Source organism: Anolis sagrei, chromosome 3 (genome assembly GCF_037176765.1).
Source record: "Anolis sagrei isolate rAnoSag1 chromosome 3, rAnoSag1.mat, whole genome shotgun sequence".
Lineage (NCBI taxonomy): Eukaryota > Metazoa > Chordata > Lepidosauria > Squamata > Dactyloidae > Anolis > Anolis sagrei.
Genome location: NC_090023.1, coordinates 268874891 through 268902594, shown reverse-complemented (window position 1 = coordinate 268902594; position 27704 = coordinate 268874891). Strand labels below are relative to the sequence as shown.

The following is a 27704-nucleotide window of genomic DNA, read 5'->3' as shown; positions in this document are numbered from 1 at the left end:
AGGGGGTGTCAAAGGGGTCGCCAAAGACCATCAGAAAACATGGTATTTTCTGTTGGTCATTGGGATTCTGTGTGAGAAGTTTGATCCAATTCTATTGTTGGTCAAATTCAGAATGCTCTTTGATTGTAGGTGAACTATATATCCCAACAACTACAACTCCCAAATGTAAAGACTCCACCAGTGTTCACATTTGGGCATATTGAGTATTTGTACCAAGTTTGGTCCAGATCCATCATTGCATGAATCCACAGCACTCCTCTGGATATAGGTGAACTATATCTCCCAAACTCAAGGTCAATGCCCACCAAACGCTTCCAATGTTTTCTGTTGGTCATGGGAGTTCTGTGTTCCAAGTTCGGTGTAAATCCATCACTGCTGGTGTTCAGAATGCTCTTTGATTATAAGTGAACTATAAATCCCAGCACCTACAACTCCCAAATTACAAAATCAATCCTCACCCCCCCCCCCCCCCCAACCCCACTAGCATTCACATTTGGGCATATTGGGTATTTGTGCTCAATTTAGTCCAGTGAATGAAAATCCATCCTGAATATCGGATATTTACATTACGATTTATAACAGTAGTAAAATGACAGCAACAAAAACAATATTAAGGTTGGGGGTCACCACAATATATGGAACTGCATTAAGGGGTCACGGCATTAGCAAGGTCGAGAACCACTGCTGTTATACATCTGTGAAACATGGACCATCTACATCAGTGGTTCTCAACCTGGGGTCCTCACATGTTTTTTGGCCTTCAACTCCCAGAAACCCTAACAGCTGGTAAACTGGCTGGGATTTCTGGGAGTTGTAGGCCAAAAACATCTGGGGACCCCAGGTTGAGAACCACTGGTCTACATCACTTTCGTTCTAGGAGTTGCATGTGATGTCGGTAGACAGTCCACGTCTCGCAGGCGTATAGCAGGGTTGGGAAGACAATAGCTTTATAAACAAGCCCCTTGGTATCCATACGGATGTCCCGCTCCTCAAACACTCTGTGCTTCATTCAGAAAAATGCTGCACTCGCAGAGCTCAGGCGGTGTTGTATTTCAGTGTCAATGCTGACTTTTATGAAAAGGTGGCTGTCAAGGGAGCAGAAATGGTCAACAAAAAGTAACAAATGGTAGTACATGGATAGAAAGAGTTAGCTAATGGTCTATAGCAGGCATTGACAAACTTTGGCCCTCCCTCCAGGTGTTTTGGACTTCAACTCCCACAATTCCTAACAGCTGGTAGGTTGGGTTGTTGTAGGTTTTTTCGGACTATATGGCCATGGTCTAGAGGCATTCTCTCCTGACGTTTCGCCTCCATCTATGGCAAGCATCCTCCGAGGTAGTGAGGTCTGTTGGAACTAGGAAAAAGGGTTTATATATCTGTGGAATGACCAGGATGGGACAAAGAACTCTTGTCTGCTGGAGCCAGGTGTGAATGTTTCAACTGACCACCTTGATTAGCATATAATGGCCTGACAGTGCCTGGAGCAAACTTTTGTTGAGAGGTGATTAGCTGTCCCTGATCGTTTTCTCTGTTGTTGTGCTGTTGTAATTTTAGAGTTTTTTAAATACTGGTGGCCAGATTTTGTTCATTTTCATGGTTTCCTCCTTTCTGTTGAAATTGTCCACATGCTTGTGGATTTCAATGGCTTCAAAACACCTGGAGGGAAGGTCAAAATGTTTGCCCTTCCCTGGTCTATAGGCATGTACGTACCGGGACTGTGGCACAGCTGGCTGAGTGTCAGCTGCATTAAGATCACTTCTGACCGAAAAAGGTCATGAGTTCGAAGCGAGCCCAGATCAGAGTGAGCTTCCAACCAATTGTGTAGCTTGTTGTCGACCTCTGCAACCTGAAAGACAGTTGCATCTGTCAAGTAGGAAAATTAGGTACCACCTTTGTGTGGGGAGGCTAATTTTTTAAAAGACTCCAGAAAAGCACTCCAGAAAAGCATGCAGGGGAATGCGGAAGTACTTCATCAGTGTCGCAGATGGACGATGAAAGCGACAGCTCCCCTGGAGGCCAGAAAAGTTAAATAGCCTCTGACTGTCTGTCTGTATCTGTTGTGTGTCTTTGGCATTGAATGTTTGCCATATATGTGTACATTGTAGTCTGCCCTGAGTCCCTTGAGGGGTGAGAAGGGCGGAATATAAATACTGTAAATAAATAAATAAATAAAATGTATGCAATGTTGAGATGAAACCACAAGAGGACAGTATATGGATAGGCATTATTAGCTAATGGACCACAAAATAATCTCACATTGAAGCAAAAAAGCACAGGTCTGAAGGCCACAATTGGGCCATCCACTCCATAAAGATGTAAGCAATTTAAGAAGATTGATATTTTGCAAGGGCTGTGTGTGCCTGTGCCTTGATCTGAGACTGAGAGAGTGTGACTTTCAAGGAAAGGCGAATTCTATCATTGGTGGGGTTCAGAATGCTTTTTGATTTTAGGTGAACACTACATCCCAGCAACTACAACTCACAAAAGTCAAGGTATATTTTCCCCAAACTCTACCAGTGTTCCCATCTGGGCATATTACGTATTCATGCCAAGTTTGCTTCAGATCAATCATTGTTTGAGTCCAGAGTGCTCTCTAGATGTAGGTGAACTACAACTCCAAAACCCATGATCAATGCCCACCAAACCCTTCCAATATTTTTCTCTTGGTCATGGGATTTCTGGGTGCCAAGTTTGGTTCAATTCCATCGCTGGTGGAGTTCAGAATGCTCTCTGATTATAAGTGAACTATAAATCCCCGCAACACATGGAAAATGCAAACCATATACGCTAGTATAGATACAAGGTGCTTGTCTATAAAGCTATTGTCCTCCCAACGCTGCTCTATGCCTGCGAAACGTGAACTGTCTACAGACATCACATGCAACTCCTGGAACAATTCCATCAGTGCTGCCTCTGGAAAATCCTGCAAATCTCTTGGGAAGACAAGCGAACAAACGTCAGTGTGCTGGAAGAAGCAAAGACCACCAGCACTGAAGCGATGGTCCTCCGCCACCAACTCCGCTGGGCCAGTCACGTTGTCCGGATGCCTGACCACCGTCTCCCAAAGCAGTTGCTCTACTCTGAACTTAAGAACGGAAAACGGAACGTTGGTGGACAGGAAAAGAGATTTAAAGATGGGCTCAAAGCCAACCTTAAATATTCTGGCATAGGCACTGAGAACTGGGAAGCCCTGGCCCTTGAGCGCTCCAGCTGGAGGTCAGCTGTGACCAGCAGTGCTGCAGAATTCGAGGAGGCACGAGTGGAGGGTTTAAGAGAAAAACGTGCCAGGAGGAAGGCGCGTCAAGCCAACCCCAACTGGGACCGCCTTCCACCTGGAAACCAATGCCTTCACTGAGGGAGAAGATGCGGGTCAAGAATAGGGCTCCACAGCCACCTACGAATCCACAAGGAAACCCATCATGGAAGACCATCTTACTCATCCAACAAGGGATCGCCTAAGTAAGTAAGTAAGTAAGTAAGTAGTATAGATACAAAGCATAAGTTGTGAGCCATGACTGTCAAAACCTCAAACACATCTTTATTGCTGCAGTCTGATTTCTTCCCCTGTCTTTTCTGCTTGTCTTCCCAGTTGCAGACTGCAAAGCGCCTCCCAGGTTGGACCACGGCTTTGCCTCCTTCTCCTCACCAGCCAACCTGACCACCTTCCAATCAGGGATCCAGTATTCCTGCCACCATCCCTACTACCAGATGGTGCCCAACATCTCAGGTCAGATCCACTGCCATTGAGATCCAGCCAGTGTTAAGTGTGCAATCCTTACTTTGAAAATAGTTGTTCAACTCCAGAAACTTTGGTTTTTGTGGCTGCCACAAACTAAGTAGAATTGGTTGAGAGTCTGAAATATTCACTGAAAAACTATAGCAAAATGTACTGCAGGACGATGTCCCTCCCACAAAGTTTTTGCAGTTTAAGAAACTGGGTTGTTGTAGGTTTTTCTGGGCTATATGGCCATGTTCTAGAGGCATTTTCTCCTGACGTTTCGCCTGCATCTATGGCAAGCATCCTCAGAGATAGTGAGGTCTGTTGGAAGTAGGAAAATAGGTTTATATATCTGTGGAATGACCAGGGTGGGACAAAGGACTCTTTTCTGCTGGAGCTAGGTGTGAATGTTTCAACGGACCACCTTGATTAGCATTTAATGGCTTGGAAGTGCCTGGGGGGAATCTTTTGTTGGGAGTGATTTGATGTGCCTGATTGTTTACATTTAAGAAACGTTTCCCATGTTTTTATGATAGAATCAATTAAGAAATGGCATTTATAACCCAGGAACAAAAATTGTGTTACATAGTGATATTAAAGAAGGTTGTTATACTGCCACCTGGCGGTTTTATTCGACTTCACAACAACTAGTTCGAGAGATGGATGGATGGATGGATGGATAGATAGGATAGATAGATAGATAGATAGATAGATAGATAGATAGATAGATAGATAGATAGATAGATAGATAGATGGTTAGATAGGATAGATAGAAGGATAGATAGATAGATAGATAGATAGATAGATAGATAGATAGATAGATAGATAGAAGGATGGATAGATAGAAGGATAGATAGAAGGATAGATTGTTGTTGTTGTTCATTCGTTCAGTCGTCTCCGACTCTTCGTGACCTCGTGGACCAGCCCACGCCAGAGCTCCCTGTCGGCCGTCACCACCCCCAGCTCCTTCAAGGTCAGTCCAGTCACTTCAAGGATGCCATCCATCCATCTTGCCCTTGGTCGGCCCCTCTTCCTTTTACCTTTCCACTTTCCCCAGCATAATTGTCTTCTCTAGGCTTTGCTGTCTCCTCATGATGTGGCCAAAGTACTTCAACTTTGTCTCTAGTATCCTTCCTTCCAGTGAGCAGCCAGGCTTTATTTCCTGGAGGATGGACTGGTTGGATCTTCTCGCAGTCCAAGGCACTCTCAGCACTTTCCTCCAACACCACAGCTCAAAAGCATCGATCTTCCTTCGCTCAGTCTTCCCTATGGTCCAGCTCTCACATCCGTATGTGACTACAGGGAATACCATGGCTTGGACTAGGCGGATCTTTGTTGCCAGTCTGATGTCTCTACTCTTCACTATTTTATCGAGACTGGACATTGCTCTCCTCCCAAGAAGTAAGCGTCTTCTGGTTTCCCAGCCACAGTCTGCATCTGCAGTCATCTTCCCACCTAGAAATACAAAGTCTGTCACGGCCTCCACATTTTCTCCCTCTATTTCCCAGTTGTCAATCATTCTTGTTGCCATCATCTTGGTTTTTTTGACGTTCAGCTGCAACCCGGCTTTTGTGCTTTCTTCTTTCACCTTGATTAGAAGGCTCCTCAGCTCCTCCTCGCTTTCGGCCATCAGAGTGGTGTCATCTGCATATCTGAGGTTGTTAATGTTTCTTCCAGCAATTTTCACCCCAGCTTTGCATTCATCCAGCCCCGCACATCGCATGATGTGTTCTGCATACAAGTTAAAAAGGTTGGGTGAGAGTATGCAGCCTTGCCGTACGCCTTTCCCAGTCTTGAACCAGTCTGTTGTTTCGTGGTCAGTTCTGACTGTTGCTACTTGGTCCTTGTACAGATTCCTCAGGAGAGAGACAAGGTGGCTTGGGATGCCCATCCCACCAAGAACTTGCCACAATTTATTATGATCCACACAGTCAAAGGCTTTAGAATAGTCAATGAAGCAGAAGTAGATGTTTTTCTGAAACTCCCTGCCTTTCTCCATTCTCCAGCGGATATTGGCAATCTGGTCTCTCGTTCCTCTGCCTTTTCTAAACCCAGCTTGAACATCTGGCAACTCTCGCTCCATGTATTGCTGGAGTCTTCCTTGCAGGATCTTGAGCATTACCTTACTGGCATGAGAAATAAGGGCCACTGTACGGAAGTTGGAGCAGTCTTTCGCATTTCCCTTTTTTGGTATGGGGATGTAAGTTGATTTTTTCCAGTCTGATGGCCATTCTTGTGTTTTCCATATTTGCTGGCATATGGCATGCATCACCTTGACAGCATCATCTTTTAAGATTTTAAACAGTTCAGCTGGGATCCCGTCGTCTCCTGCTGCCTTGTTGTTAGCAATGCTTCTTAAGGCCCATTCAACCTCACTCCTCAGGATGTCTGGTTCTAATTCATTCACCACACCGTCAAAGCTATCCTCAATATTGTTATCCTTCCTATACAGATCTTCTGTATAATCTCGCCACCTTCTCTTGATCTCTTCAGCTTCTGTTAGGTCCCTGCCATCTTTGTTTCTTATCATACCAATTTTTGCCTGAAATTTACCTCCAATGTTTCTAATTTTCTGGAAGAGGTCTCTTGTCCTTCCTATTCTGTTGTCTTCTTCCACTTCCATGCATTGCTTGTTTAAAAATAGTTCCTTGTCTCTTCTGGCTAACCTCTGGAATTGCGCATTTAACTGGGCATATCTCCCCTTATCCCTGTTTCCTTTTGCTTTCCTCCTTTCTTGGGCTACTTCCAGTGTCTCAGCAGACAACCATTTTGCCTTCTTGGTTTTCTTTTTCTTTGGAACGTACTTTGTTGCCGCCTCCTGAACAATGTCACGGACTTCTGTCCATAGTTCTTCTGGGACTCTGTTTACTAAATCTAGTCCTTCAAATCTGTTCTTCACTTCCACTGTATATTCGCTAGGAATGTTAGTGAGATCATATCTAACTGGTCTGTGTATTTTCCCTGATCTCTTTAGTTTTATTCTAAATTGGGCAATAAGAAGTTCGTGATCTGAGCTACAGTCAGCCCCAGGTCTTGTTTTCACCGACTGGATGGATGTCCCCCACCTTTGGCTGCAAAGGATGTAGTCAATCTGATTTCGGTGTTGACCGTCTGGTGAGGTCCATGTATAAAGCCGTCTTTTAGGTTGTTGGAAGAGAGTGTTTGTTATACACAGCGAGTTTTCCTGGCAAAATTCTATCAGCCTGCGTCCCGCTTCATTTTGTTCTCCCAGACCATGCTTGCCTGTGATCCCAGTTGTCATTTGACTTCCCACCTTGGCATTCCAGTCTCCTGTAATGAAAATAATGTCTCTTTTTGGTGTATTATCCAGTAGGTCCTGCAGATCCTCATAGAACTGATCTACTTCTGCTTCTTCAGCAGCTGTGGTTGGGGCGTATATTTGGATCACTGTAATGTTGAAAGGCTTTCCTTGCACTCGAATTGAGATCATTCTGTCATTTTTTGGGTTATATCCAAGCACCGCTTTAGCGAATTTCTTATTAATTATGAAGGCTACTCCATTTCTTCGATGTTCCTCTTGTCCGCAGTAGTAGATCTGGTGGTCCTCTGATGTGAAGTGGCCCATTCCAGTCCATTTCAGTTCGCTGACCCCCAGAATGTCTATCTTTAGTCTTGACATCTCACCAATAACAACATCCAATTTGCCCTGGCTCATAGATCTTACATTCCAGGTTCCTATGGTGTGTTGATCTTTAGAGCATCGGATTCGTCGTTCACCTCCAGTACCGTCGGCCGCTAGCCTTCCTTTCGGCTTTGAGCTAGCTGCGTCATCACATCTGGGGCTAGTTGAACTTATCCTCTGCTCCTCCCCAGTAGCATTTTGGCCATCTTCCGACCTGGGAGTCCCATCTTCCAATGGCATACCGACATATCTCTGGTTGTACTGGTCCATTTAGTTTTCTTGGCAAGGATACTGGGGTGGTTTGCCGTTGCCTTCCCCAGGGATCACGCTTGGTCTGACCTCTCTGCCACGACCGTCCCGTCTTGGGTGGCCCTTCACGGTTTCGCTCATGACATCATTGAGGTGCTCAAGCTCCAGCGCCACAACAAGGCGGTGACCCTTTGCTGGAGAGAAGGATAGATAGATAGATAGATAGATAGATAGATAGATAGATAGATCGATAGAAGGATGGATAGATAGATAGATAGATAGATAGATAGATAGATAGAAGGATAGATAGATAGATAGATAGATAGATAGATAGATAGATAGATAGATAGATAGATAGATATGGATGGAAGATAGATAGATAGATAGATAGATAGATAGATAGATAGATAGATAGATAGATAGATAGATGAGAGTGTGAGAGCGAGATTGTATTTTAGTGTTGGCCACTTTGGGTCTCTTTTTAGAGATAGAGCAGGATAGAAATAACAACAACAGTCAGACAGAAATAACAACCACCACAACTCTTTCTTTCTCCCCCAGGTACCTACATCTGCAATGCCAAGGGATTTTGGCAGAGTCCAGAGCTGGGCAGGCGCCTTCCCACCTGTCAACCAGGTACCTAGACCATATTATGGCTACAGGTCTCCTTGCAGCAGTTCAATCCAAACCTGTATTTCAAAGATGGTGCAATATTTTTATTTATACAGGCTTCTTTGGGTGGAAAATGAGAATCAAAGACATGTAAGGTGTCAAGTTTGGTCTTTGAGCTTCATCGTAGGGGCTTTCCATAAGTGTTTTTGGGGTTCTGCCTGTTTGGAATGGATATGGGCATAGAATAACAATATTAACAATAATGATGATATTTTTAGAAATTCTACAACACATTCTTTGTGGCATTACTTTATGAATCTTGAGATTAACTTCACAATTCAGCAGCAGATCAGTTGCACAACTTCAGCACTTTCCAGTAGCTTCTTCCTGCCCAGTATTTTCAGTCAACTGCTCCCACAGACTGCAGCCACGCTGGAACCTTTCACAAACACTTGAGCACATGCCCAGCCATTGTTAGTTTTACCATTGTCTTTCCCCCAGTCTAGATGATATTACAGACTTACCACAGCACACAGATATATCTTGTCTTAGCAAACAGGTTCTTTTAATTACATATAGCCTTCGACGAACAACATCACAGCACAAGGAGAGATATACACTGTACATGACTTCCTTATATACAATTCATTTACACATAGCAATCACTGATTGGTTCGCAACTCATTGACTCAACTCAAACCCAGGATTGCATCATTCACAATCACCTGGACTAGGCCAGAACACATTCATAGAATCATAGAATCATAGAATCAAAGAGTTGGAAGAGACCTCATGGGCCATCCAGTCCAACCCCCTGCCAAGAAGCAGGAATATTGCATTCAAATCACCCCTGACAAATGACCATCCAGCCTCTGCTTAAAAGCTTCCAAAGAAGGAGCCTCCACCACACTCCGGGGCAGAGAGTTCCACTGCTGAACGGCTCTCACAGTCAGGAAGTTCTTCCTCATGTTCAGATGGAATCTCCTCTCTTGTAGTTTGAAGCCATTGTTCCGCGTCCTAGTCTCCAAGGAAGCAGAAAACAAGCTTGCTCCCTCCTCCCTGTGGCTTCCTCTCACATATTTATACATGGCTATCATATCTCCTCTCAGCCTTCTCTTCTTCAGGCTAAACATGCCCAGTTCCCTAAGCCGCTCCTCATAGGGCTTGTTCTCCAGACTCTTGATCATTTTAGTATTCCCAAATGAAGTTCTATATACAGTTAATGCATGACTCAGCATTTCCAATAGAAGCCTATTAGCAGTGCATGACTCCACTATATTACATTGCAATACGTTGTAAAACCTGACAAGTTACTTTGCAGAGGTGCAATGAACTCCTGTTAGTGATTGAAACATGTGTTTCAGGGCTTTGGTACAATTGCTGGAATATGCTTCAGGTACTTCTGTTGCACACTTTCATATGTCTGGTGCACATTGGGTACTTCTCATGAGCACTAGCCTCTTCTGTTTATCATTGAGCTCTTCTGGTGTACATTGGGTAATTTGATGCACATTCAGTCCTTTTGATGTGCACTGGGCTCTTCTGATATTTGTTGTGAACTTCTGTTGCACATTTGGTTTGTCTGAAGCACATTGGTCATCTTGGTGTACATTGGGGACTTTCAATGTACACTGGGCCCTTTGATGCACACTGGAGACTTATGATACACATTCAGCACTACTGATGCACACTAGGTACTTTCGATATACATTGGGCATTTCTGATGCACACTGGGCACTTTGATGCACACTGAAGAATTATGACTCCTCTGATGCACATTGGATACTTTTAGTGTAGATTGGGACACTTCTGATGCACACTGGACTCTTTGGTTCACGTTAGTAACTAATATGACTCAGATTTCACTCTTCAGGTGCATATGGGACACCTTGATGTGCGTGAGGCACTTATGGCACACACTGGACTCTTCCGATGTGCATCGGGTGCTTCCATCATGCTGTGGCACTTCCTAGCCATTGTCCATGCATGCATTAAAGAGCACCACAATGCCCATTGGTAACCTTTTATATACACTGGCAGCACATGTACAACTCTGAATCAAATGAAAAATTCTGCACATTGGTCGAAAAATGTCCAAGAACTTCTATACATTAACAAATTGATTGTGTATGTTCAATTTTTTTTATCAAAAGTCCTGAAGTACAAGGGGAGAAATACAAGAGGCCACTGTTTTCTCAACAGAGTGTCAAGAATGAGGAAAATTTCCAATTCTTTTCCATCCCTAGGTTAATACCAGGCATCTACAATGTAGAATTATTGCAGTTCAAGACCACTTTAACCACAGGGGCTCAATTCTTGGGAATCCTTGGAGTTGTTGTGCAGGTACAGCTGTACCAGGAGCTCCAATTTTGTTTGCTTTGCATTGAATGTTTGTTGTAGCCCTGAGTTTCAGGGACTCTGCGGATAGGTGGCTTCTTTTGGCTGCAATCATAGGGCAAGCCACCTGCCAATTATAGTTAGGTTCCCTGGTCCCGCCCCCTTTTTGGGTTTTGGAGGTAATAGGAGCCATTTTGGGTTCAGTCCACACAGAGAAGCTTTCCATGCAGGACATAATACGAAGAGATCTTGTAGAAAGCTTCGTCTTCTACGGCTTGGCCAGGGAGAAAGCTCCCATAGCTTGACCGAGGATTATACAGCCTTACAGCTCCTTTGCTGAAGGACTTCAGCCAGCCATCACCTAAACCAGAACTCCTTTTCCCCTGGAAGTCTACAAAGCTCTGCTTGGTAAGGGTCATTTGCGGAAGCCAGGAGCAGTTGGTACCGGGTGCAGGGGCTCCACACCAACAGAGGCAAAGACAGACTGCCCAGATTAGAAGTTAAGGATTTCCCCATTAGTTACAATTATGAAGATAGTGCCTGTTCCCTGTGGACAAGCTTGAGAGAGAGCCAATAGACTGCTAAGAAAGCCTTAAAGTACCTGTTTGTTTTCATTAATAAAGGACTTTGTTGAACCTTTAAGCAATCTAAAGACTCTGTTTCAAGGAAATCCAAGGGCCTTTAATCTAAGCCAGCCCTGGTGTCCCATTGGACACAGAATTTATGTCCTGTCTACAGTCTTATGCACAGGCCCAGCATGCGACAGCACAGTTGTAGTTTTACAAGGTCTTTAGCCCTCTCTGCCAAAGGGTGCTGGAGCCTCACCAAACTGCATCTCCTTTCCATAGCATTGAGCCATTGACAGTTAAAGTGGTGCCAAACCACATTAATTCTACAGTGTGGAAGCACCCCCAGATGACCACTGAGCTTCCTTTCCAGGTCTCATGCTCTATGATTCCTTGACAGCCAAGGAGAACATCAACTTTTGCTCTGAACTCACAGGATGTGTTCCCCAAAGCTGAAAACAAAGCTGCCTTCTCCAATCCTGAATGCTCTTTTTCTGCCTGATGAAACCCGTTTTGCCAAAAAAAGCTTTCCAGAGGTCAAAGGAAATTGACCAGGACGAGCAAAGAATTCCAGCTATGGTTAATCTCTTATCTCCCAGTTTGATCCAAGCCAGCTGCTTGTCACTGGGAAACCTCTCTTCCTCCAGGACGTTATGGGGCAAATCACTGACTCTGAAACAACCAAAGCAGTTTGTGGGTTGTTGTAGGGTTTTTTTTGGGCTATATGGCCATGTTCTAGAGGCATTCTCTCCTGACGTTTCGCCTGCATCTATGGCAAGCATCCTCAAAGGTAGTGAGATCTGTTGGAACTAGGAAAAAGGGTTTATATATCTGTGGAATGAACAGGGTGCGACAAAGGACTCTTGTCTGCTGGAGCTAGGTGTGAATGTTTCAACTGACCACCTTGATTAGCATATAATTGCCTGAACACTGACCGCATAAGGAAGCTGATGAGGAAACACAACATACAAACTATCCAGAGACCCAACAAGAAAATCCAACAAATGCTACGTTCAGCAAAGGACAAGAGGGATCCTCTCACCTCTGCAGGAGTCTACCATGTGCCATGCAGCTGTGGACAAGTCTACAGAGGGACCACCAAACATGAATCCAGGAACATGAAAGGCACTGCAGACTACTCCAACCAGAGAAATCAGCCATAGCAGAGCACCTGAGGAACCAACCTGGACACAGCATATTATTTGAGAATACAGAAATGCTGGCCCACTCTCACAACCACCACGTCAGACTACATAGAGAAGCCACTGAAATCCACAAGCATGTGGACAATTTCAACAGAGAGGAGGAGACCATGAAAATGAACAAAATCTGGCTACCAGTATTAAAAAAACTCTAAAATTTCAACAGCACAACAACAAAGAGGAAACAAACAAGGACATCTAATCACCTCTCAACAAAAGTTTGCTCTAGGCACTGTCGGGCCATCATATGCTAATCAAGGTGGTCAGTTGAAACATTCACACCTAGCTCCAGCAGACAAGAGTCCTTTGTCCCACCCTGGAGGCAGTGCTCATCTCCAGCTCTGTGGGATGTGCTCCATTTCCAAGCTGAGGAAGTTGTGTTGTACATAGACACCTCCTGGTTGTGTGGCTGGCATGACTGCATGGAACATCTTTTTGCCTTTTCATGCGGAAATAGTACCTATTGATCTACTCACATTTGCGTGTTTTTGAACTGCTAGATTGGCAGGAGCTGGGGCTAACAGTGGGAGCTCACCTTGTCCCATGGATTTGAACTGCCAGCAACAGTTCGGTAGCACAAGGGTTTAATCCGTTGCACCACCCACGGAAATACTATAATACATTTCTCTCTGTTGACATTCGTTGGTGCTTCCTGAGTGATGTTGCATTCCAGTGGGAGGAACTTAACACCGTTTTCACCTCCATTCCAGCTAGAAACAATATCATATGAAAGCTGACTGGCACAACCTGGGGATCACAACCAGATACAGTGAAGACATCCGCCCTTGCGCTGTGCTACTCTGCTGCTGAGTATGCATGCCCAGTGTGGAACACATCTCACCACACTAAAACAGTGGATGTGGCTCTTAATGAGACATGCCGCATTATTACGGGGTGTCTGCGCCCCACACCACTGGAGAAATTACACTGTTTAGCCAGTATTGCACCACCTGATATCTGCCGGGAAGTAGTAACCAATAGGGCTGGGCAGTTTCGTTTCGTAATTTCGTAATTCATTAAAAATTCGTTATTTTTTTTATAACGAAGTGATAACGAACCATTCAGGAGCAACTAAAAAACGAAATGAATTTTTAAATTCATTTCGTAATTGTTTCGAATTCGTTTTGTATTTGTTTCGTTATCGTTTTGAAATCGTTTCGTTATTTCCGCATGTCTGGGGCAAGTTTTATAGTTGTTGTTTGTTTAATCAGTGAAAAAAAATTATAAATATCACACCAACAGTCAACAACAGAGGGAGAGGGAAGCTTCAGAAGTTCCCCCTGTCCCATTTGGAGGTTTTTTAGCGTATTGCGCTGTTGCGTCCGCCATTAATGAATAGATTCGTAATTGTTTCGTAATTGTTTCATATTGTTTTGTAATTTACGAAATTTCGTAAATATCGAACCTTTTAAAAGAAAAATTTCGGAATTCTTTTAAAAATCGAAACGCAAAAACCCCCCAAAAACGAATCGATTTTAGAAACAAATTTTTCTGTGGTTGCCGAGCCCTAGTAACCAATAGTGAAAGGACCAAAGCAGTGACATATCCAGCTCATCCCCTGTTTGAGTATCAGCCTGCACATCAATGACTTAAATCAAGAAATAGTTTTCTAAGATCTACAGAGACACTTGCTGGAACACCTCAGCATGCAAGAGTCCAAAAGTGGCAGGCTCAAACCCAGAACCTCAATCCATGGCTCATACCAAATGAGAGACTCCCCCCTGAGCACACAGAAGACTGGGCGACTTGGAAGGCGCTGAACAGACTGCGCTCTGGCACCACGAGATGCAGAACCAACCTAAAGAGATGGGGCCACAAAGTGGAATCCATGACATGCGAGTGTGAAGAAGAGCAAACCACTGACCACCTACTGTAATGCACCCTGAGCCCTGCCACATGCACAAGGGAGGACCTTCTTGCGGCAACACCAGAGGCACTCCAAGTGGCCAGATTCTGGTCAAAGGACATTTAATCAACTACCAAGCTTGCAAACTTTGTGTTTTGTTTGTTTCTTTGTTTTAAAAATGCAATACAACTGTTTCGTTTGCTCCTGACATGATGAATAAAAACCTCCATTCCACAATGGCTTCCCAACTCACAGTGAAAGGTGCCAATCCACCCTCCGCCGTCCCACTTACACACAAACAACAATAGCCGTACGATTTGTCTGTCTTCTCTTTCGTTGCCAGCCTTGGGCATCACAGAAGAAGGAAGGGGCAGGTGGCCCATTGGGCAAGGACTTCCCTGCTTTCTTTCCTGTCTTGCAAAGGTATTCCAGATTTCCAAGGGTGCAATGATGCATGACACCATCTGTGGTGTATGTGCATCATTGGCAGTAGATTATGCCACCAGTCGTTATGCTTTCGATGTGTGTTCCTTCCTAAGGTGGCACAAGACTCTCTTGCTTTTGTGACGATGCTCTAACATAGCAAACCCCATTGAAAAGTTTTGCAGTTACAGTCCAAAAAAGTCACACTCCCAAGTTCTGATTGTACTATTCAAAAGTGATTTTGACCTGGATCTTAAGTAAGAAATCGGTATTGAACGTACCAAAGCCTTGCTTCCTTTTACATCCTTTTCTCAGCTTTTGCCTTCTCTGATTTATTTGCACGTACGTAATTCAGTTTTTGATTGAAGCAATCACATCATAATTGTATGTTTTCTTGAAATCAATCCCAATGCAAAAAAGCAATGATTTCCCAAACATTGGGTGACTCTTCACCATGGAATGAATGCCTTTCATAGAGTCATAGAATCAAAGAGTTGGAAGAGACCTCATGGGCCATCCAGTCCAACCCCATTCTGCCAAGAAGCAGAAATGTTGCATTCAAATCACCCCTGACAGATGGCCATCCAGCCTCTGTTTAAAAGCTTCCAAAGAAGGAGCCTCCACCACACTCCGGGGCAGAGAGTTCCACTGCTGAACGGCTCTCACAGTCAGGAAGTTCTTCCTCATGTTCAGGTGGAATCTCCTCTCTTGTAGTTTGAAGCCATTGTTCCGTGTCCTAGTCTCCAAGGAAGCAGAAAACAAGCTTGCTCCCTCCTCCTCCCTGTGGCTTCCTCTCACATATTTATACATGGCTATCATATCTCCTCTCAGCCCTCTCTTCTTCAGGCTAAACATGCCCAGGTCCTTAAGCCGCACCTCATAGGGCTTGTTCTCCAGACCCTTGATCATTTTTCGGCACCAACTTTAACTGCCATGGTTTAATGCTATGGAGTCCTGGGAGATGTAGTTTTACAAGGCCTTCAGCCTTCTCTTCCAAAGTGTGCTGGTACCTCCCCAAACCATAGCTCTTATGGTTCCATCACAATGAGTTAATTAAAGTGGTTTCAATCTCCATTCATTCCACAGTGTAGATGCACCCATTGTGCATGATCTCCGGCATAAATACGTGCGTACCTATTGCATGCGCATATGCTCAATGGGCTTGAAATCTTGGGTATGAGATGGGCAAGAATCAACCTCCTTGATTCCAAACCTTGGAATGAAAATTCAAGTTTTTCAGAATGTAACATCATCTGCTTGTGATTATACACTGTAATTGCACCTATCGACAGAAGCAAAATCACTTGAGCTCACATCGCTTGGGCTTGAAGTAACTGCAAGGTCCAAATGTGCAGCTGAAAGTAAGGCAAGGTCTTCCTTACACTCAATGGACAAGGCTGCATCTATCCTAAAGAACTATTGCAGCTTGACATCAGTGTTTACTGTCATAGCTTCATGCTGTGGAATCATGGCAAGGTCTTCATGCTTCTCTGTCAAAGAGTGGTAGCATCTCATAGTGTTGAACCATGGCAGTCAAACTCATGTCAAACTGCATTAATTCTATGGTATACATTAGGCCTGGGCGGTTTCGTTCGTTAATTTTGTAATTCGTTAAATATTCGTTAATTTTAGCAATTACAAAACGATTACAAAACTTATTTTTAAACCCAGAAGTGTTTTTAAATATCGAAACGGCATGCGCCAAATATTTTTGTATTTCCGTCCATTTCGGAAATACATAAGATGGCTAGATGCTTGCTGGGAGCTCTCCTCTCTCTCCTCTCCTTAGCCAGTCAGAGCCTGAAAGAGGAGGAGGAGGAGGAGGAGGAGGAGAGGGCGGGGAAGGCGCCGGCTGAGCAAGCGAGTGAGAGGGCGAGCGACTCTCAGCGGGAAGGCGGTCCGTCCCTCCTTCCTCACCTTTGCGGTGGGTGTGCTTCATTCTCCCAATTCCGCACTGAAACCTTAGCGGAGGGCTGGGCTAGATGGCCTTTGGGGAGCCCTTCTCCCAATTTCGCATTGAGACCATAGCAGAGGGCGGGACTAGATGGACATTGGGGAGCCCCTTCTCCCAATTCCACATTGAAACTTTAGCAGAGGGCTGGAATGTATGGCCTTTGGGGAGCCCCTTCCTCCAATTCCGCATTCAAACCTTAGCAGAGGGCTGGACTAGATGGCCTTTGGGGACCCCCTTCTCCCAATTCCGCACTGAAACCTTAGCTTCGGAGGATCTGGGCCCGACTCGGCGGCAGCGCTTGAGGGCCCGCCAGAGTGAGTGCCTGCCTTCCCTCCTTAATAATAATTTCTCCTCCCTATTCTACTAAATTAATAATTAAATTAAAAAAATATTGAAAAAATATTGAAAAAAAAAGGGGGCGCCGTCTTTACAAAATGTTTTGTAAATATTAACGAAATTTCGTAAATACCGAACTTTTTAAAGGGAAAATTTTGTAATTATTTTAAATATCGAAACAAAAAAAAACCCCAAATACAAATCGATTTTAGAAACAAATTTTTGCATTGTTACCCAGGCCTAGTATACATCAAACATCTTCAAACTGTGGCCCTCAGCAGTTTGGGCCTCCAATTCCCAGAATTCCTGACCATTGAACAAGCTGGAAAGTGGGACTTCTGGAAGTTGGAAGCCCAAACAGCTGGAGAACTACAGTTTGAGGTTGCTTGGTATAGATGCACCCTAGAATAACCAGGGAGAAGATTGGCATAATCTACTGACTCACCATTCACTTATTTTTTGACGAACTGTAAGGCTGCTAGAGCTTAACCATTGCCTCTTCTTGTGCTTTTTCCACAGTCTGTGGGCAACCCCTTCGCCCTCTGCCCACCTTATTCAAGCGCATCATCGGCGGACGCAACGCAGCCCCGGGCTACTTCCCTTGGCAGGCACTCATTGTGGTGGAGGACACCTCTCGGGTCCCTAACGATAAATGGTTTGGAAGTGGGGCCCTCCTCTCCGAATCCTGGGTGCTGACAGCTGCCCACGTCCTCCGCTCCCAGCGCCGGGACAACACCATCATCCCCGTCTCCAAGGAGCACGTCACCGTCTACTTGGGTCTCCACGATGTGAGGAACCGGGTGAACGCCGTCAACCGGACAGTGGAGAAGATCATCCTCCATGAGGCCTTTGACATCCGCAACTACAACCATGACATTGCGCTAGTGAAGCTGAAGGAGAAGGTGAGCATGGGGCCCTACGTCATGCCAGTGTGCCTGCCACAATCCGAGCGTGAACTGGAAGGGCCGGAGCCCAACACTCTGGGTTTGGTGGCCGGCTGGGGCATCTCCAACCCCAACGTCACAGTGGACGAAGTCATCAGCTCTGGCATGCGGACCCTCTCCGACGTCCTGCAGTACGTCAAGTTGCCGGTGGTACTCCACGCTGAGTGCAAGGAGAGCTACGAATCCCGGTCGGGAAACTATAGCGTGACTGAGAACATGTTCTGTGCTGGGTATTACGAAGGGGGCAAAGACACCTGCCTGGGAGACAGCGGAGGGGCTTTCGTCATCCAAGACCTGGAGACCCAACGGTGGGTTGCCCAAGGCTTGGTCTCCTGGGGAGGGCCAGAAGAGTGCGGGAGTAAACAAGTCTATGGGGTTTACACCAAAGTCTCCAACTACGTGGATTGGCTGCAGGAGAAAAGCGGGTGGACATTCAAGGATGCGGCCAACCGGGACGGATGAACCAGGATGAGATGGGTACCTGCGCATGGACAGGGAAGATGTTGCCAAACTGTATCCAGGTGGAGTTGCGTCACAAGCATTTGGAGGGGTGCAATTCCCATTATTTCCCCCAATAAGGGTCCAATAATTATGATTAAACAAATCTCACCAGGTTGGTGAGAGGGACTGCTGTTCCCCTGCTTTCATCTCTGCCTTTTCTTTCCCTCCCATCATACTTTTTCCCTGTTGCTTTCTCTTCTTTCCTTCCCTCCCTTATTTGAACTCCCACCATGAATCATAGAATCAAAGAGTTGCAAGAGACTTCATGAGCCATCCAGTCCAACCCCCTGCCAAGAAGCAGGAATGTTGCATTCAAATCACCCCTGACAGATGGCCATCCAGCCTCTGTTTAAAAGCTTCCAAAGAAGGAGCCTCCACCACACTCCAGGGCAGAGAGTTCCACTGCTGAACGGCTCTCACAGTCAGGAAGTTCTTCCTCGTGATCAGATGGAATCTCCTCTCTTGTAGTTTGAAGCCATTGTTCCATTGCGTCCTAGTCTCCAGGGAAGCAGAAAGGAAGCTTGCTCCCTCCTCCCTGTGGCTTCCTCTCACATATTTATACATGGCTATCATATCTCCTCTCAGCCTTCTCTTCTTCAGGCTAAACATGCCCAGCTCCTTAAGCCGCTCCTCATAGGGCTTGTTCTTCAGACCCTTGATCATTTTAGTCACCCTCCTCTGGACACATTCCAGCTTGTCAACATCTCTCTTGAATTGTGGTGCCCAGAACTGGACACAATATTCCAGGTGTGGCCTAACCAAAGCGGAATAGAGCATGGGGAGCATGACTTCCTTAGATCTAGACACTATGCTCCTATTGACGCAGGCCAAAATCCCATTGGCTTTTTTTGCCGCCACATCACATTGTTGGCTCATGTTTAACTTGTTGTCCACGAGGACTCCAAGATCTTTTTCACACGTACTGCTCTCAAGCCAGGCATCGTCCCCCATTCTGTATCTTTGCATTTCGTTTTTCCTGCCAAAGTGGAGTCTCTTGCATTTGTCACTGTGCAAGTGACAAATAAAGAGTCAGACACAAGAAAATTGATCTCAAGGGCCATTTTCTGACCTATTTATTGAAAGGACTTGTAATAACCTGTAGAGGGAAAATCTGTAAAAATACCAAATATATCTCATGGCAGAATGGCCACCTAGTCAGCCTTGTCCCTGGGCCAGGTGTCACTCTCTCTGACCACCTCCAAGGAAATGCGTGCACCAAGGATCCCAAAAGGCTAGCCAAAATTCTGCATTTCTCCATTGATCATAGTTGGAAGGCCATTCTGAGGGCCCTCCCTCCCAAACCTCAGAGTTTTGCAAAAGTGAGAACCCTCAATCCAGCCCCAAGGGGAGCTCCCATTTTATCAAAACTTATGGGGACTTTGTGGGAGTCCACCCTTCACCCCCTAAGGTGCCTACCATAACTTACTTACTTACTTACCATAACTTACTTACTTACTTACTTACTTAGACGATCCCTCATTGGACGAGTAAGATTGTCTTCCTTGATGACTATTTTTGTGGGTTTGTAGGTGGCTGTGGAGCCCTAATCTTGATCCGCATCTTCTCCCACAGTGAAGGTATTGGTTTCCAGGTGGAAGGCGGTCCTGGTCGGGGTTGGCTTGACGCGCCTTCCTCCTGGCACGTTTCTCTCTTCTTGTGCCTCCTTGAATTCTGCAGCACTGCTGGTCACAGCTGACCTCCAGCTGGAGCGCTCAAGGGCCAGGGCTTCCCAGTTCTCAGTGTCCATGTCAGAGTTTTAAAGGTTGGCTTTGAGCCCATCTTTAAATCTCTATATCTACCACAACTATTTAACCTTTAACATGCCTTGTAAACTTATTAAATACTCAAGGAAACCTATTTAAATGACACCACCCCAAAGCCAATTACCACACCCATCTGAAACAATATGGGGTAGGTGAAAAATTTTTATTTTATTTTATTATTTAAAACATCTATATTCTGCCCTTCTCACCCTGCAGGGAACTCAGGGCAGAGCACAACATATGCTGGAACATAAAACCATAAATATATACAAACATTAAAATTACTTATATCCACATTAAAAGTTGCTTTAAAACCATCTCAGGACACAATTTTTCCTCATTACACTGTCCCAAAGGCTTGGACCCACAGCCAGGTTTTCACTATCCTTCTGAAGGACAGCAAGGAGTGGGCTGGGGCTGATCTAATATTGCGAGGAATGGAGTTCCTTAACCGGGGGGCAATCACTGAGAAGGCCCTGTCTCTCGTCTCCGCCAAACATGCCTGTGATGGTGGTGGGAACGAGAGGAGGGCCTCCCCAGAAGTTCTTAGTTTCCCCAATGCAAACTTGGGGGGGGGGGAATCCTACCTGGTGCATGTGCGACCAGTCTGTACAAACAATGTCCATTGAGAGGAAGGCTGGGCCGTCAAAAGGAAACTAAGAGGGGAACAGAGCAGTCTCATCCAACTTGTTGCTCCACAACCCTCACATGCATGTGACAGCAAACTAGCTGGCCCAAACCAAGTCTGCCTCCTTCATGGGTCATTCAAACTGCCCCGCACACCCGCATCTTAAGCTTTGCTTGGCTGCGGGTGGAGCATTTCATCACCCTCCCACCCTTCCTACTCCTTTCCCTTCTTTTTTCCTTCCTTCCTTCTTCCTTCCTTCCTTATAGAATCATAGAATCAAAGAGTTGGAAGAGACCTCCTGGGCCATCCAGTCCAACCCCATTCTGCCAAGAAGCAGGAATATTGCATTCAAATCACCCCTGACAGATGGCCATCCAGTCTCTGTTTAAAAACTTCCAAAGAAGGAGCCTCCACCACACTCCCTCCGGGGCAGAGAGTTCCACTGCTGAACGGCTCTCACAGTCAGGAAGTTCTTCCTCATGTTCAGATGGAATCTCCTCTCTTGTAGTTTGAAGCCATTGTTCCATTGCGTCCTTCCTTCCTTCTTTCCTTCCTTCCTTCCTTCCTTCCTTCCTTCCTTCCTTCCTTCCTTCCTCCCTCCCTCCCTCCCTCCCTCGCTTCCCTTCCTTCCTTCCTTCCTTCCTTCCTTCCTTCCTTCCTTTTGTTCCTTTCCTTCTCATTAATGTCTCCAATGGCAACGTGGCTCTCTTTGTGGCTCTTTCCTTTCTTCCTCGCTTGTCGTTTCCCATCATACACACATCACCTTCCTTTCCCAGTGACATCCCATAGGGTCACTTCACTTATCAACAGCCAATTCATTGACAACACAGAGTGCTACTTCACCTAGCAACAGCCTTTGTGATGCAGATAGATCTTGTATGGACAGAAACACACACACACACACACACACACACACACACACACATATATATATTAGGCCTGGGTAACAACGCAAAAATTTGTTTCTAAAATCGATTTGTATTTGGGGGGTTTTTTTGTTTCGATATTTAAAATAATTACAAAATTTTCCTTTTAAAAAGTTCGATATTTACAAAATTTCGTAAATGGTAAAAAAATAACGAATCGATTTCCGAAACAATAACGAATCGATTCGTTAATGGCGGACGCGACCGCAAAATACGCTAAAAAACCTCCAAAAACTTCTGAAGCTTCCCTCTCCCTCTGTTCTTGACTGTTGGTGTGATATTATAATTTTTTTTCACTAATTAAACCATAAAACTGGCTCAGACATGCGGAAATAATAACGAAACGACCTCAGAACAATAACGAAACGAATACAATAACGAAATACGAAGCATTTACAAAACGTGTTTAAAAATTCGTTTTTTTAATGATTGCTCCAGAATGGTTCGTTATCGTTTTGTAATTGGAAAAATTAACGAATTATTAACGAATTACGAATTAACGAAACGAAACCGCCCAGGCCTAATATATATATATATATATATGAATCATAGAATCAAAGAGTTGGAAGGGACCTCCTGGGCCATCCAGTCCAACCCCATTTTGCCAAGAAGCAGGAACATTGCATTCAAATCACCCCTGACAGATGGCCATTCAGCCTCTGTTTAAAAGCTTCCAAAGAAGGAGCTTCCACCACACTCCAGGGCAGAGAGTTCCACTGCTGAACAGCTCTCACAGTCAGGAAGTTCTTCCTCATGTTCAGATGGAATCTCCTCTCTTGTAGTTTGAAGCCATTGTTCCATTGCGTCCTAGTCTCCAGGGAAGCAGAAAACAAGCTTGCTCCCTCCTCCCTGTGGCTTCCTCTCACATATTTATACATGGCTATCATATCTCCTCTCAGCCTTCTCTTCTTCAGGCTAAACATTCCGAGCTCCTTAAGCCGCTCCTCATAGGGCTTGTTCTCCAGGCCCTTGATCATTTTAGTCGCCCTCCTCTGGACACATTCCAGCTTGTCAATATCTCTCTTGAATTGTGGTGCCCAGAATTGGACACAATATTCCAGGTGTGGTCTAACCAAAGCAGAATAGAGCATGGGGAGCATGACTTCCCTAGATCTAGACACTATGCTCCTATTAATGCAGGCCAAAATCCCATTGGCTTTTTTTGCCGCCACATCACATTGTTGGCTCATGTTTAACTTGTTGTCCACGAGGACTCCAAGATCTTTTTCACACGTACAAAGTGCCACTTCACCTAGCAACAGCCTTTGTGGTGCAGATAGATCTTGCATGGACACACACACACACACACACACACACACACACACACACACATATATATATATATATAGAGAGAGAGAGAGAGAGCGGTTAATTAAGGTTTTCCCCTGACATTAAATCCAGTCATGTCTGACTCTGGGGGTTGGTGCTCATCTCCATTTCTAAGCCAAAGAGCCGGCATTGTCCGTAGACTCCTCCAAGGTTATGTGGCCGGCATGACTGCATGCCGCTCCTCAGATTGACCTTTCAGTCAACAAGTTTAGCAGCTCAGAAGTTTAACCCACTGCGCCACCGGTGGGGGGGGGGGGGGGGGCTCAAATATCAAAACATCCAGGCATCCCCTGGGCAACGTCCTTCCAGATGTCAAATTCTCTCACACCAGAAGCGACTTGCAGTTTCTCAAGTCGCTCCTGACACACACAAAAAGTTTAGCAGCTCAGCGGTTTAACCCACTGCGCCACCAGGGGGAGGGGGGGCATATATATATAACCCACTGCACGGCTCTATGGGATACACACTGAACTCATTAATATTTTTTTAAAAATCTGAAATGCTGAGTAGAGAGTTTGGAGAGCTTTGGGCTGTATCCACACTGGAGAATAATAGCAGTTTGGCAGTACATTCACTGCAATGGCTCAATGCTATGGAGTTATGGTGTTTGTAGTTTGGTGATGTATTACTGGGGCCATAACAAACCACAAATCAATAGGTCAGAGCCATAACAGTGAAAACAGGCATCATACAAGAGTTGCCAGTGGTGCAGTGGGTTAAACCGTTGAGCTGCTGAAATTGTGGACCGAAAGAGTAGTTCAAATTTGTGCAGCGGGGTGAGCTCCTGCTGTTAGGCCCAGCTTCTGCCAACCTAGCAGTTCGAAAACACACTTGCAGTGTGCTCTACACACTGCAAATGTGGGTAGATCAATAGGTACCACTCCAGCAGGAATTAACAACACTCCATGCAGTCAAGCCAGCCACATGACCATGGAGGTGTCTATGGACAATGCCAACTCTTCCACTTAGAAATGGAGATGAGCACCAACCCCCAGAATCGGACACGACTGGACTTAATGTCAGGGGAAAACCTTACCTTACCTACCACCATAATTCTGCAGTATACATGGTCTCATAGTTCCCAAAGGGACATTTCCAAGCTCCAAATGCAACACAATGCGCATACCATATCCCTCCCAAAGACTGATCCAATACAACGCAACATTGAATTTAGTCAAGGATATTTAGGCCATTCTTAGAAACACTCCTTGGATTTATTGTCGAACACTTTCATGGCTGGAATCACTGGGTTGTAGGTTTTTCGGACTATATGGCCATGTTCTAGAAGCATTCTCTCCTGACGTTTCACCTGCATCTATGGCAAGCATCCTCAGAGGTTTTGAGACCTCACAACCTCTGAGGATGCTTGCCATAGATGCAGGTTAAGCGTCAGGAGAGAATGTTTCTAGAACATGGCCATATAGCTCGAAAAACCTACAACAACCCACTCCTTGGATTGATAAGCAGTTTTGTTTTTAGAAGAAGCTGGGGTGCATCTACACTGTATAATTAATCCAGTTTGGCACCTCTTTAACTTGTTGTTTATTTATTCAGTCGTTTCCGACTCTTCGTGACCTCATGGACCAGCCCACGCTTTAAGTGGCAGGAGTAAATGCAGTGGGATCATGGGTGTCTTCTCTGCCAAAGAATGATGGAGCCTCACCATTCCCATGACGCCACAGTATGGAGCCAAAGTGGTCTCAAAGTGCAACAACACTACAGTGCGGATGCACCCCCATTAGCCTGAGTCGGCAAAGAGTAAATCAAGCCATGAATGAATCCAAAGAAAGAGACACTGTCTTGGTGTAATGTGCTTAGAACATAATATTTACGTATTTAAGAGGTTATGTACTATTTACATATTTAAGAGATATTGTGCCTATTTGTTATTGGTTTTGTATTCCATTTTTTGTAGCATTCCTACTATTTTGTATTACTGGAAAAAGGAATAAAGCAATTCTGTTACATAACTATCTCAGTGTTTGGTAGACTCCATTGGGGTGGGAGGCATACGGTGGGTTGTCTTATAGGATATGACCAAAAAAAGAAAATCTGATTAAATATTTAAATGCATGGTGGTAAGAATAGAATAGACGGGTGGCTATTCTATTCTAGATGACCCTTGGGATCCCTTCTAACTCTATGTATCACAGTATGATAAACCTGAGAGCCTTTAGACTCTTAGTGATGGGGACATATTGGAAATATAGACCTGTCAGCGGCTTATGATACTGTGAACCACCGCCTCCTCCTGAGAAAAATGTATAATATCACAAAGGACGACCACCTCACCTGCCTCATAGGAAACCTGCTACAAAACAGGAGCTTTTTTGTTGAGTTCCAGGGCCAGAGAAGCAGATGGCGGAAACAGAAGAACGGCCTGCCTCAGGGGAGCGTGCTCGCTCCATCCATGTTCAACATCTACACAAATGACCAGCCACTGCCAGAAGGGACAGAGAGCTTCATCTATGCTGATGATCGTGCCATTACTGCTCAAGCAGGGAGCTTTGAGATGGTTGAACAGAAGCTCTCCGAAGCTGTAGGTGCTCTTACCGCCTATTTCAGGGAAAACCAGCTGATCCCTAATCCATCTAAAACACAGACATGTGACTTTCACCTTAAGAACAGAGAAGCATCCCGAGCTCTGAGGATTATTACCTAGGAAGGAATCCCACTGGAGCATTGCAGCGCACCCAAATACCTGGGAGTCACTCTGGACTGTGCCCTGACCTACAAGAAGCACTGCCTGAATATCAAGCAAAAGGTGGGCGCTAGAAACAATATCATATGTTTCCCAGAAAAACCTACAACAACCCATCATATGTTTTGTCGCGTGCTGGGCCTGTAAAGAATTTCCTTTAGAAATTGTTCTGTTATAAATGTAATACAATGGTCTGGTTGCCCCTGACACAATAAATAAATAAATTGGAAATATAGATATTTATTTATACATAAATTGTATGCACTTTAGAAGCACTGAAATGTAAGAAAAATCAAGTTCTCTCTGTATTAGAAAGCCAAGCTGACAGGCCAGAAAGCATGCTGAAGGAGATCTGTGTTGAAAGGGGGAAGAGAAGGGAGGCATGTTTGCTATACATAAACTGCTACAGCATAGCACAGACTATACCAGGGGTCCTCAAACTATGGCCTGAGAGCCGGATGAGGCCCTCCAAAGTCATTTACCTGGCCCTTGCTCAGGGTCAGCCTAAGTCTGAAATGACTTGAAAGCACACAACAACAACAACAACAATCCTATCTCATCAGCAGGGGCGGCTCAACCCATTACGCAAAGTAAGCATTTGCAGTATAGTTGATTTTGCCCAGGGGCGCTCTTGAGGCACTTGGTGAAAAATAGACCTTGACATATGCGAGTTGTAGTTACTGGGATGTATAGTTCACCTACAATCAAAGAGCATTCTGAATTCCACAAATGATGGAATTGAACCAAATATAGCACACAGAACTCCCACGAGGAACAGAAAATATATATCAGTGATTGGTTGGGGGGGGGGGGGGGCAAAATTTGGCACAAATACCCGATACGCCCACATTTGAATACTGGTGGGGTTGGTGGGGATTGATTTTTGTCATTTGGGAGTTGTAGGTACTTGGATTTATAGTTCACCTACAATGAAAGAGCATTCTGAACTTCACCAATGATGGAATTGAACCAGTCTTGGCACACAGAACTCCCATGGCCAACAGAAAATACTAGAAGGGTTTGGTGGGCACTGACCTTGAGTTTTGGAGTTGTAGTTCACCTACATCCAGAGAACACTGTGGACTCAAACAATGATGGATCTGGACCAAACTTGGCACCAATACTCAATATGCCCAAATGTGAACACTGGTGGAGTTTGGGGGAAAGATACCTTGACATTTGGGAGTTGTAGTTGCTGGGATGTATAGTTCACCTACAATCAAAGAGCATTCTGAACCCCACCAAAGATAGAATTGGCCAAACTTCCCACACAGAACTCCCACAGGCAGCAGAAAATACTGGAAGGGTTTGGTGGGCATTGACCTTGAGTTTTGGAACTGTAGTTCATGTACATTCAGAGAGCACTGTGGACTCAAACAATGATGGATCTGGACCAAATTTGGCACAAATACTCAATATGCCTTTGACAATACAATACCTGTTTTTTCAGGTGCATCTACAGTTGGGAATGTGGTTTGAAACCATTTTAACAATGTCTCAATGCTTTGAAATCCTGGGAGTCGTAATTTGGCAGGTATGGAGTCCAGATTGAGGGAAGCAACAGTCCCACTCTCTTCTGCATTGGTCAGACAAGAACTCTTTGGCAGAGAAGGCTCAAACCCTTGTAAAACTGCAACTCTCAAGAAGTATGAGCTTCATTCTTTGTTTCCAATAGGTTGGAGTGGGATGCCCACTGGGGATAGAGTGGCAAACAGTATGCTTTGTGGCTTCCATCACCCGCTTTAGAAGCACCAAGACTTGGACAGCTGTCCATGGCAGGCATGACCCTGCTCTCCTCCTTGCCTTTTGCTTCTCTTTCAGTCTGTGGGAAACCAAGGTTTTCCAGGAGCCTCTTGGCCCGGCTCTCACGCGGAAGCCATGCTCAGAGAGGGATGTCGCCCTGGATAGCCATGCTGCACAGGAATGGCCGCCCCTTCTGCGGGGGATCCCTTATTGGTAAGCGTAACCAAAAGAGAGATCTGGTGCAAGTCTTTTGTTTTCAATTGCTCTAGAGCAGGTATGGGCC

The 27704-nt window shown here is 45.0% G+C and overlaps 1 protein-coding gene across 2 annotated transcripts in view; it reads left to right on the top strand.

The window, feature by feature from the left end:
• Window positions 1–27704, top strand: part of MASP1 (MBL associated serine protease 1) — a 155428-nt gene that overhangs the window by 111416 nt on the left and 16308 nt on the right. Inside the window, exons 9-11 of one of the 2 annotated variants that reach the window (XM_060767277.2) lie at window positions 3590–3727; window positions 8172–8246; window positions 27500–27634. In XM_060767277.2, the coding sequence (XP_060623260.2) occupies window positions 3590–3727; window positions 8172–8246; window positions 27500–27634 (348 nt within the window). Of the gene's footprint in view, window positions 1–3589; window positions 3728–8171; window positions 8247–17405; window positions 18567–27499; window positions 27635–27704 lie in introns of those variants that run through there. The other variant, XM_060767275.2, reaches the window with a different exon arrangement.